General features: G+C 58.6%; 1 protein-coding gene across 1 annotated transcript in view; it reads right to left on the bottom strand.

Moving 5' to 3' along the window:
• Positions 1-12,128, bottom strand: part of LRP1 (LDL receptor related protein 1) — a gene marked incomplete at its 3' end in the record, with an annotated part of 77,381 nt that overhangs the window by 36,858 nt on the left and 28,395 nt on the right. The window contains 20 exon segments of the mRNA XM_031065133.1: position 1; positions 4-108; positions 192-323; positions 587-831; positions 1,171-1,335; positions 2,037-2,241; positions 2,889-3,086; positions 3,513-3,758; positions 3,840-4,040; positions 4,509-4,691; positions 5,271-5,351; positions 6,430-6,480; positions 7,336-7,416; positions 8,523-8,639; positions 8,832-8,957; positions 9,594-9,734; positions 9,824-9,949; positions 10,616-10,805; positions 11,223-11,445; positions 11,556-11,736. The exon segment at position 1 is cut by the window's left edge and continues 119 nt beyond it. Coding sequence (XP_030920993.1) covers position 1; positions 4-108; positions 192-323; positions 587-831; positions 1,171-1,335; positions 2,037-2,241; positions 2,889-3,086; positions 3,513-3,758; positions 3,840-4,040; positions 4,509-4,691; positions 5,271-5,351; positions 6,430-6,480; positions 7,336-7,416; positions 8,523-8,639; positions 8,832-8,957; positions 9,594-9,734; positions 9,824-9,949; positions 10,616-10,805; positions 11,223-11,445; positions 11,556-11,736 — 2,998 coding nt within the window.

Raw genomic sequence — 12,128 nt, 5'->3', positions numbered from 1 at the left:
TGTCAATGTCAGGCATGGTGAAGGAGATGATGTAGTTGTAGTAGGGGTTGTCAATGTCCACGCCCCGGATCTCCATCTGCCGCGCGTACAGCAGGAACTTCTTAAATTCTAGAAGAAGAAGGGCAGAGGTGGGATCTCAGCTCCAGAGCACTCCCTCATCCCCCAACCCAGCTCTCTAAGCAGACCCCTACCATAGCAGGTGGTGTTGTCCTTGTCCAGCTTCATGAGGTGGGGGCAGGCACAGGACAGGGTGCGGTTGTAGTTGATGAGGCAGAGGTGAGAACATGGTCCTTTGCCCCCGTTGGCTTCACAGGGATTAGGAGCTGCAAAAGTGACAGGACTCAGCGAAATCCCAGCCTTGGGGACACCCACCCGGGAGGCCACAAGAGCTGCAGCCCCCCCAGACCCTGCCTGCCCCATCAAGCATCACCAGATGAGGCAAAGTGGCAACCACAAGGATGAGAGCAGCATCCACCTGGCACTTGGTCTAAGCCCATCCAAGAGGGTGTGGGCTTAGACCAAGCACCAGTGCCTCCCCTTGCTGTCCCCCCAGCCCGTCCCCCCACCTGCACTCCCCCAGCCTCACCCAGGGGCTGCCGGGAGGGGTGATACACCTGCAGGTCAAAGGGCTGAGTGTTGGTCCTCTGCACCACGGTCACGTTGTGCCCTGTCCACTTGTTGGCCTTGGCCAAGGTGTTGGTGCGCCAGTCGGTCCAGTAGACCTCCCCGCCATACAGGGTGACAGCAAAGGGGTGGGACAGGTACTCGTGTCCCCTCAGCACCTCGATGTGCCCTGTCCCATCATACAGGGCTGAGTAGATGGCGTCCGACCTGTGCCGGGGGAGAGACGAGGGTGAGGGAGGTGAGGAGGGGGCACCACGGGGTCTTGAACCCAACAGCAACAACCAGCAGGGTCTAAGGTCTAATCCTGCTGATTTACACCAGGATCCACAGAGGAGAACACCCAGAGCCAGGGCTGGCACATGTTGGAGACACAAACACCCCCCATGCATGGTCAGACCCCAAAGAGCTCAGCAACCCCCATCTATGGTCAGATCCAAAAGAGAGAAGCCCCACAGCATTAAGACTTCTCTCTCCCAGCCCAGCACAACGCTGGAACCAGGTGAAGATTCACACTGGGAGGGACACAGAGAGGTGTCCTGGCCCTACCTGGCATCGATCCAGAGGATCCTCTTCTCCAGATAATCCACAGTGAGCCCATTGGGCCATCCCCCCGAGCCCGTCTCCTTGTGGATGGTGCGTCGGCCCGCGCCGCTCATGGAGGCGGCCTCGATGCGGGGCAGGCTGGCATCCCAGTCTGTCCAGAACAGGATCCTGCCAAGAGGAGAGGCTGTAAGCAAGGACAGGAGCCCGTGGCCTCACCCCCAACACGATCCCACAGGTGCCAGCGTGTCCTGGTGTTGTAGTGTGATGTAACAGCCTGTCCATCCCGGTTCTTTCCCCAGGTGTGCCAACAACCTCTCCCTTCCCCTCCCTTGCACCTTGCTGACTGCTGTCCATCAATCTTGGCATTCCAGAAAGGGCATCGTGTGATTGGTGAAGTTCAAAAGACGCCTCTCAGCCCTGGGGGACATTGGGCCATCCAGGTGTCTTTCGTCCCCTGAGACTGGGGACCTGGTTGGTGGGATCCCTACCCCTTCCCTGCCCCTCTCCCTGGGGTTAAAGGAACACCAACCACGGGCTCAGGGAGTTCTGTTGGAGCTGGTGCTGCATTCAGAGGCCTGTGAGCCAGGAATAAAGCTCTGGATCCAAACCCTCCATCAGAACCAACTCCTTTCCTTCACCATTGCCTTAAAGCTTCTCCACCAAGGTAAACCTGAGCTCCTGCGTGCCTGGACTTGTCCCAAGCACCCAGCTCCAATATCCAGCCAGCCAAAAGTGTCTCTGAGGTGAAACCACCACAGCTGCTGCCTCTGGTCAAGCAGCAAGGGCTGGACAGGCCCAGGAACATTCCATCTGGCTATACTGGTATTCAATTCCAATATCCTGGTGAGCGCTGTCCCCTCCTGGCTCACCCGTAGCGAGGGTCCAGGGCGATGGCGCGAGGGTGCTCGATGTCCCCGGCCAGCAGCGTGGTCCTCATGGTGCCATCCAGCTTGGCCACCTCGATCTGGTCCAGGTTGCTCTCCACCCAGTAGATGTTGCCAGCGATCCAGTCCACGGCCAGTCCCTCAGGGGTGGCCAGGCCGTACTGTATCACCACCTCGAAGCTGGTCAGAGCTGCAGGGCACAAGCGAGGGCTCAGGGTGGTGTCCCTTCCCCAGCTCACACAGAACCACCACCCCCATATCCCCAACACCTCCACCCAGCTCAGCTGGGTTTGATTGTGAGGGAATGTGTCCTCCCCAAATAGGGCTTGAACCACCCCTGTGCATGGTCCAAACCCCAAAGGGCTCAGCACCCCCATCCACAGCCCAGAACCCAAGGAGCTCAGCACCCCCTAACCATAATCCTGACCCCAAAGGGCTCAGCCCCCATCCACAGTCCAGATCCCAAAGGGCTCAGCCCCCATCCACGTCCCAGACCCCAAAGGGCTCAGCCCCCATCCACGTCCCAGACCCCAAAGGGCTCAGCCTCCATCCACGTCCCAGATCCCAAAGAGCTCAGTCCCTCATCCCTACCCCTGCCACTGGGCTCCTGTGGGAGCAGCACTGCTGGGGAGGGTGTCCTCTCTGTGCCCAGCTGCTGGGCTGCAATTACCAGCAGGGAAGTGCTGGGAATGCTAATTAACTACTGCATAATGAGAGCAGAACAAGATCACTATCAGGGCCATGGGCTGATATCACTATCAGCTGCTGCATCACACGCCATGGAATCACTGACCCCAGACCTCCAACCCCCAACTCCCCCAACCCAAGGCTCCTCACCCCCGTTCTCCAGCAGCTTTCCCCTGTAGATCTTGTCCTCCACCACGTCAGTCCAGTACAGGGAGCTCTGGTTGAGATGGAAATCCAGGGCGATGGTGTTGCGCAGCCCGGGCACCAGCACGCTGTAATCCCCTCGGTGCAGGTCGATGCGCCGGATCTCGTGGCGGTTGGAGAAGATGATGAACGGCTTAAAGGGGTCTGGGGGAAGCAGGGAAGGGTCAGCATCAAGGCAGGGGACAGTGCACTCAACCCCTGTTAGCACAAATCCCACCATCACCCAGCACAGCCCCCAGCTCCACGAGAGGACAAACTCCCCCTGAGGCAGCTGGGGGCTGCTCCCAGTCCCTGGTGCCACCCAAAACACACCCAGGGTTTTGGAAACCTTGCAAAGGATGCCAAGGTCTGGAACAATCCCTGCCAGGTTATTCCCCCAGGTCTCCCTGCCCCAGCGCAGCCAAGGGAAATGTGGGGCTGGGGGCTGCAGGTCTGGAACAATCAAAGGTTATTCCCCCAGCTCTCCCTGCCCCAGCGCAGCCAAGGGAAATGTGGGGCTGGGGGCTGCAGGATGGGCTCAGCTTTGGCTCCCCTTGGGGCTCTGCCCTTCAGCACACGCTGAGCACTTGCCCAGGCTGCGGCAGCTCTCTCCATCAGGCTCCAGCATCCATCCCTCGTAGCAGGAGCACTTGACATTGTACTTGTCCTGCTCGCACTTCTGGCTGCACTTGAGGTGCTTGGCACAGTAGCTCTGGATCTGGCAGGTCTTGTTGTCAGCACCCAGCTCCATGCCCAGGGGACAGGAGCACACGATGCCCTCGCCGGGCGCCACCGTGCAGTTGTGGCTGCAGCCTCCGTTGTTGAGTGAACACTGATCTGTGGGGACGGGACACGGTTGTCACCTCCTGGTGCCACTCTTGGGCCACCAAGTGTCCCCACAGCTGGCCCTGTGCTCACCGCAGAGCTCGCCCTCGTCGGAGCCGTCGCCGCAGTCGTCAGAGCCGTCGCAGAGCTTCTCGGGGGGCAGGCAGATGGAGGTGTTGTTGGCACAGGTGTGGGAGGGCGGTTTGCACACCAGGGACTCGCAGTTCTCCTCGTCAGAGTTGTCCTCGCAGTCGCTGTCCCCGTCACAGACCCAGGCCTTGCTGATGCACCGGGCTGAGAGGGAGAGGATGGGAAGGGGGCAGAGCAAAACCAGTTATTCCAGGCATTTCCAGATGTTATCCCATGCATGAGGGACATGAGGGTGCTTGAGCAGTTCCCCAAAAGTTGGATGGGACAGGTCAGGGAGGGCCTGGGGGCTCAGAAGGTAAACCCCAGAACTGGTGTCTCCAGGCATTTCCCAATGTTATCCCACACATGGGGGGCATGGGGGTGTTTGAGTAGCTCAGGGCTCCCCAAAAGTTGGATGGGACAGGTCAGGGAGGGCCTGGGGGCTCAGAAGGTCAGCCCCAGAACTGGTGTCCCTCCTCCTTTGTCCCCAGCCCACCAAAGTGTGTCCCATTTCTCAGAGAAGAGCAGAAGGGATCTGAGGATGACACCATCCATCAGGATCACGGTTCACAGGTTGGCTGTTTGTGTTTCCCCATTATCCCAGCACCCCCAGCTGGGATCCCCTGCTCTCACCTGAATCCTTGCAGCCGAATTTGACGTTGGGGTCGCAGACGTGGGTGACCCCCTCGCAGTTTTTCTCGTCGCTGGAGTCCATGCAGTCCGTGTCACCGTCACAGCGCCACCGCATGGGGATGCACAGCCCGTCCAGCCGGCACTGGAACTCGTCCGTGTGGCAGCCCCCAGGTGGGCGTGTGGCTGTGGGGAGGGCACAGCTCACTGCCTGCACCCCACGGAGCTGGGGGGCTCCAGGACTGGGTGGGGACCAGGCACTCAGCCAGCAGGGAAACAGCTGGATGGACCCAGAGTGTCAGGATGAGGATCTGAGGCTCCAGGACTGTGTGGGGACCAGCAGCAGGACCACTCAGCCAGCAGGGAAACAGCTGGATGCACCCAGAGTGTCAGGATGGGGCTCTGGGGCTCCAGGAGTGGATGGGGAACAGGTACTCAACCAGCAGGCAAACAGCTGGATGCACCCAGAGTGTCAGGATGGGGCTCTGTGGCTCCAGGAGTGGATGGGGAACAGGTACTCAACCAGCAGGCAAACAGCTGGATGCACCCAGAGTGTCAGGATGGGGATCTGGGCACTGAGTGTGGCCAGGGAAAGCCGCAGAATTCCCTGAATTTTGGGCAGGAGGGGGATCTGTGGCCAGAGAAAGCTGCAGAATTCCCTGCCTGGAAACAGTAGGGGCATCTGGGCACAGAGAAGGCTGCAGAATTCCCTGCATTTTGGGCAATGGCTGTGGCTGGGGGTCTTTCCCACGTGCTGGGGCTCACCCTGGTTGGTGCAGTTGGCGTGGGTCTCGTCGGGGGATGGGCTCCAGCCGGCCTCGTCACTGTTGTCCCCACAGTCGTTGTCTGCAGAGGGAAGGGGGGTGGCCAGGGGGTCAGCAGGAGCCCGGCCACGAAGGGGCTGGAAGGAGGGAGGACAGCGAAGACCCCTCGCAACAACGGGGCACAGGACAGACCACACCACAGAGGGGACGTGGGGTGACAGCAGCCCCTCCTCAGTGCTGGTGGTGGGACCCCCACCATGGGCTGGAGACCCCCGGCCCTCCCGCCCCACAGCAGCAGCAGCACGCAGAGAAAATGAAAAACAGAAACTGCATAGATCAGCCATGAACCTGGGGGGGCCTGGGCTCCACTCTGGGGGATGGGAGCTCCTTTGGGGGTGCTGGGACAGCCAATTGGGGGGTCAGATTGTCTGGAGGAAACCCCCATGCCTGCTGTTCGAGGGGGAGGCTTGGTCTGAGGGTACCTGGACACTGGCAATGCAGCCCCTCTGCCTGCCTGGCACGGGGGGCATGGGCTGGGCACCACCACAGGGCTCCACTGTGGGTGCCCCACCTGAGACTGGTCAAGGGGATTTGCTTCCTGGTGCCTCAGGATGGGCATGAGGATGGTGGCACTGATGGGGATGATGGCACTGATGGGGACAATGGCACTGATGGAGACCATGGCACTGATGGGGATGATGGTACTGATGGGGACAGTGGCACTGATGGAGACGATGGCACTGATGGGGACAGTGGCACTGTTGGGGATATTGGCATGGATGGGGACAGTGGCACTGCCAGCTCCCATGTGCCCTCTCCAGCAGCTCAGCTCCTGCACTGCCACCCCTGCCCTCTCCAGTCCCACCAAGAGGAGCTTCCCAGTGGCTCTGCCCGGTGAGCTGGGAGGAACAGCGGCTCCCTGGCACCTGGCACGTCCCTCCTGCTGCTGGGGAGCGCAGGGGACATTGCTGGAGAGCTGGGGGACATCCCCAGGGGCACCAGGGGCATTGCCAGAGGCACAGGGGCATCGCCAGAGAGGTCAGGGGGGCATTGCCAGTGTCCAGCAGCACCCCCAGGGCTCACAGCCCCCTGGAGGGGCAGGTCTGGGGGCTCAGGGGGGCTCAGGTGGGAGTCTGGTGCATGTTGATCTATGCACTAACCGGTAGGCTTTGGACAGTTCTTTTCGTCAGAGCCATCCCCACAATCTTTTTCTGAAACACAGAACCACCAGACAGGAGCGTGGGCACGGTGACAAACACAACACAGCACAGGTGACAAACACAGAGGGTGGCACAGAGACACCGGGACACGGACAGGGACACACAGAGCCTGGGAGGCGAGACCAGAAGCAGCAGAGGGTGCTGGGAGAGTGGGGGGCAGCCAGGGTTGGGGCACCCTTGTGGTGGTAAGGATCCTGCCCTGGGCACCTGGTGGGCTCCAGGGCACAGCCTGGCTGCCACAATGGGGGATTCCAGGAGAAGGGACCATCCCTTGGCAGGGCCAGCTCCAAAGGAGCTCAGGAAGACTCCAGGGAGAGTCCTGCACCCCCAGCTCTGCTCAGCCAGGCACCAGTGTCTCGCCCTGCTCTGAAGATATGAATTGTTCCCAACGAGGCAGAGCGGCTCAAAGATGGAGATAAACTTGTGGGAAAGGAAAATCAACCTTGGGGCAAACCTTCTGTCCCAGGTCTGGCTCTGGAAACATCCAAGAGCAGATGGGAGCTGGCTGGGAGAGTTCTCCTGCCTTCCCTGGGGCTGCAGGACCTGTCTGAGCCCCACCAGCAGCTCTGGCCATGCCACACTTTGTTCCAGCACCAGGGCAGGGTTTGGAAACCTTACAAAGGATGCCAAGGTCTGGAACAATCCCTGCCAGGTTATTCCTGCACAGCCAAGGGAAATGTGGGGCTGGGGGCTGCAGGACGGGCTCAGCTTTGGCTCCCCTTGGGGCTCTGCCCTTCAGCACACGCTGAGAACTGGCCCAAATTGCCCAAATGGGGTCCCTGCCAGGCTGCACCCCCTCCTCAGGTCTCGCCATCCCTTTGGGGACACCCCGGGCCGGGTCCTCACCGTTGTCACAGCGCCAGTTGATGTTGATGCAGCGGCCGTTGTTGCAGGTGAACTGTGTCAGGGGGAAGCAGGTCGGGTAGGCTGCAGGGGAGGGAGAGGCACCATCAGCACACCCCAACACACATCAGGGGACACCTCACGTGCACCCCAACCCTCCTCACAGCCTCCGGGAGCACCCCCAGTGCTCCTGTTCCAGATTGCAATGCACGATGTTTTCTATTACCATTTGTATGGCAGATTATCTTTTGTCAAGTGGGCAGTTTGCCTTATCTCCCTCTTTGAGTGACCACATTCACACCTCCCTCAGGAGGGGACATCTGCTGATAACAGACTATTGAATGTCACTGCATGGCTGATAAGAACTACAGCATCCCATTGGGAGATGTGAGCCCAGAGGGAGGAGCCAAGCATTCCTACCTGGATATAATCTGAGATTTCAAACATTCCTACCTGGATACAATCTGAGATTTCCAACATTCCCACCCCGACAGAATCCAAGATTTCAAACATTCCTACCTGGATATAATCTGAGATTTCTAACATTTCTACCTGGATACAATCTGATATTTCAAACGTTCCTACCTGGATAGAATCTGAAGTTTCAAACATTCCTATCCATGTATAATCTAAGATTTCAAACATTCCTACCTGGACAGAATCTGAGATTTCAAACATTCCTGCCTGGATAGAATCTGAGACGTCAAACATTCCTACCCAGATATAACCCAGAGGTTTTTGAGACACCAGCACGGCTTTCTCCACTGGATTTCCCAGAGGAACAGCAGCTGTCTCTTCTTCCACTGGATCTTCAGAGGAAGAATACATCCTTCTCTACAGATCCCCCTCGCTCCAGCAGAACCACCCCTGGCACGGCAGGAGGGCTGCAGCCACAATTCCAATGGGACTGCTACCAACATCCTGACCCACAGGGTGTCAGGTTGGGTTCTGACTCGGTCAGTGTTGTTCTAGTTACTGCATTGTTTATTTTATCCTTTTATTTTTCTTCCCTATTAAAGAACTGTTATTTCCTGCTCCCATATTTTTTTGCCTGAGAGCCCCTTAATTTACAATTGATAGCAATTCGGAGGGGTGGGGGGGGTGTACATTCTCCATTTCAGGGGAGGCTCCTGCCTTCCTTAGCAGACTCCTGTCTTCCCAAACCAAGACAGCTCCCAGTCCCAGCTCACCACACGAGGCAGACTCGTCAGAGCGGTCCCCACAGTCATCATCCAGGTCACAGGTCCAGGAGATGGGGATGCAGCGGCCACTGGCGCAGGAGAACTGGTTGGGGGAGCAGGTCCGGGCTGGCCAGGAAGGACAGATGGAGTGTTAGTGGCCCATTGTACCTTGTTTTGTCAGGGGAAGGTGGGGAACAACCCCCTGGGCTCCCAGGTGCAAAGCCAAGGTGTGTGGGCATGAGTGAGACTGCAAAACCTCAGGCTGTGGCTCAGCAGGGGCTCTCCTGAGGCTCCCTGAGGACAAGGCAGGGTCCTCACCTGAGCAGGTGGAGTTGGACTCGTCCTCGTTGTTGCCACAGTCGTTGTCCCCGTCGCAGAGCCAGCGGTTGGGGATGCAGCGGTTGTTCTTGCACTTGAAGCGGTCTGAAGGGCAGGTGTGCTGGTCTGTGGGGGGAAACAACACTCAGAACCATCCTCATCCCAACCCATCCCTCCAACAAAGAGAAAACTGGGGCAGAAAAGGGCTGGAGCCTCAAACTTGGCGTCAGAATCTCAACCAACTCTCCTGTGCTGCCCCCAAGGAGGGCATGGATGGCACAGGGACAGGGACAGGGTCAGCACTGCCCCAAAGGAGGGCATGGATGGCACAGGGACAGGGACAGGGTCAGCACTGCCCCAAAGGAGGGCATGGATGGCACAGGGACAGGGACAGGGTCAGCACTGCCCCAAAGGAGGGCATGGATGGCACAGGGACAGGGACAGGGTCAGCACTGCCCCAAAGGAGGGCATGGATGGCACAGGGACAGGGACAGGGTCAGCACTGCCCCAAAGGAGGGCATGGATGGCACAGGGACAGGGACAGGGTCAGCACTGCCCCAAAGGAGGGCATGGATGGCACAGGGACAGGGACAGGGTCAGCACTGCCCCAAAGGAGGGCATGGATGGCACAGGGACAGCATCACCACTGCCCCAAAGGAGTTGGAGAGGGGACAGAGGAGTCCTGGCTACCCAACCATGCCCCAACCACTGCCTCCACATCTGGAGGAGCCCAAATCCCACCGCCCAGGAGGGATCACCCACGGCAGAGCTCGGGGGCCTCGTCACTGTTGTCCAGGCAGTCGTTGTCCCCGTCGCATTTCCAGCGCTCCTGGATGCAGCGGTTGTTCTTGCAGGCGAACTCCCCAGGCTGGCACTGCGGCGGGGGGATGTAGGACGGATTGGCTGCCCAGGGGAAAGCACAGGCAGGATTTGAACCGAGTGATCAAGTGCAGCATCCCATGGGGAGAGCCCCCAAAAGGGTCCCAGCCTACCCTGGCAGGTGACAGAGTCTGACCCCAGGATCTGGTCCTCGGCACAGGCGCACTGACGGCCCCGGGGGGTGGCCAGGCACAGGCTGCTGCAGCCCCCGTTGTTGACACGGCATTTGTTGGAGCCCACTGTGGAGGGAAAGGGTGAGGAGGTGGCATTTCAGTGCCCAGGGAGCCCTGCAGACCCATTGGGGTGCTGGGAGCCCCCAGCCCCTGGGGGCAGTCACAGCTGGAAGGCAGCTGGAAACACCAGGTGAGGCCACGGGGACACAGAGCCTGATGGAATTAGGGTGAGAAAAAAGAGGGAAGGCTGGAAGGGCACGGCATGAACAACAGGAAAGAAAAACACAAAGGGTGAGCAGATGGCATTTCAGCGCCCAAGGACCCCTGCAGACCCACTGGGGTGCTGGGAACCCCCAGCCCCTGGGGGCAGTCACAGCTGGAAACCCCAGGTGAGGCCATGGGGACCCCTCAGGTGACACAGAGCCTGAGGGACAGGTATGGGGACAGCTAAAAGGCAAAAAAAAAGAGGTGGGGGGAATCTCAGACTCACCCCCAGCCCCTGGACTCCCTCAACAGCTGCTGTTGAGGGAGTCCTGGAAACCCCAGGTGAGCCCACAGGGACACAGAGCCCGACGGAATTAGAGTGAGAAAAAAGAGGGAAGGCTGGAAGGGCAGGGCATGAACAACAGGGAAGAAAAACAAGGAGCGTGGAGATGGCTTAAAGGCAACAAAAAGAGGTGGGAGGCTGCTTAGGAAGCTCAGCCTCTCCCCCAGCCCCTGGGGGGCTCTGACCTTGCTGCTGCTGGGCGTCATACATGCGGATCTCGAAGATGGGCGGGCGCTCGTTGCGCAGCAGGCTCACAGCTTTGGAGGCCTGCTCCAGCCGGTAGATGCTGCCGCTGCGGTACTCGGTCCAGAACAGAAAATTGCTGTAGTGGCACAGCCCGAAGGCGTGGTTCAGCTCCGGGCCCTCGTACACGATCTGGGTGTGTGGGGAGGAGGAGAGGGGATGTTAGAGGGGGTGGGTGATCAGGGACAGGGACAGGGATAGGGACGGGGACAGGGACAGGGTGATGGGACAGGGACAGGGATAGGGATAGGGACAGGATGATCAGGGACAGGGTTATTGGACAGGGACAGAGACAGGGTGATGAGAGAGCAGAGAGGCTCCCTTAGCTACGATGGGCACTCAGGGACAGGGACAGGGACCGGGTGATGAGGGACAGGGAGATGAGGGACAGGGAGATCAGGGACAGGGATAGGGTGATGGGACAGGGTGATCAGGGACAGGGACAGGATGGGGACAGGGACAGGGACAGGCTGATGGAAGGGGAGAGCAGAGAGGCCACAGCTCAGCTCCCCGGTGCTGTGGGTGACCAGTGTCCCAGACCCCACTCGCCTTCCTCTCAGTGCCATTGAGATAAACCATCTCAATACGGTCATAGAACGCATCCACCCAGTAGAGGATCTTGGCTGGGATGTCCAGGCTCAGCCCGTTGGGCCACAGGACAGTCTTGGAGGTGATGAAGATGTTTCGGTTGGATCCATCCATCCAAGCCCTCTCGATCTTGCCCCTCTTGCTGTCCTTGGGATCCTCCTCCCAGTCTGTCCAGTACATCCACCTGCCATGGACACCAAGCTGAGCCCTGGCCTGGCCACCACAGCTCATGACAAGACCCAACCACGTCCCCATGGCCCCACCAGACAGCCCAGCCCACCCAGGCACCCTCACCCATTCAGGGGGTCCACCACGATGGCACGGGGATGCGTCATCTTCCCCTCAATCAGAGTCTTCCTCGTCTGGGCAGCCTTTTCCAGCCGTGCCACACTGATGGTCTTCTTGGGGCCATCATCTGTCCAGTACAGGTTGTTCCCCATCCAGTCCACAGCGATCCCCTCCACATTGTGGATGCCTTTGGGGGGAAAATTGGAGTGGGTTTGTCACCAGGCAGGAGGTGAAAAGTGGAAGCAACAGCCCCAAAGGTGCCCAATCTTGACCCAAACCAGTGGGGATGATGGACACCCAAGGGACAGTCTGCTAGAGCTGCTGCTCTTTGAACAGCTAAAATTTTATGAAATCCTAAATATACTGAAAATTTGGACTGTAGACATGTCCAAGTGGGATCACCCTGAGCTAACAGATGCTTGAATATTCTAGGCATTAAGCTCCTTGTATCTCAGACAGGGGATTATTATTATGATAATATTATATGATAATATGATTATATATGATATATATATTCTATATTATATATAGAATATATGATTATTATATTATTATATTATATTATCATTACTACTATTA

Source organism: Geospiza fortis, unplaced genomic scaffold, assembly GCF_000277835.1.
Source record: "Geospiza fortis unplaced genomic scaffold, GeoFor_1.0 scaffold82, whole genome shotgun sequence".
In the NCBI taxonomy this organism is placed as follows: Eukaryota; Metazoa; Chordata; class Aves; order Passeriformes; family Thraupidae; genus Geospiza; species Geospiza fortis.
Note: the sequence above shows the minus strand (reverse complement) of the source record. Positions and strands in the feature narration are given on the sequence as shown.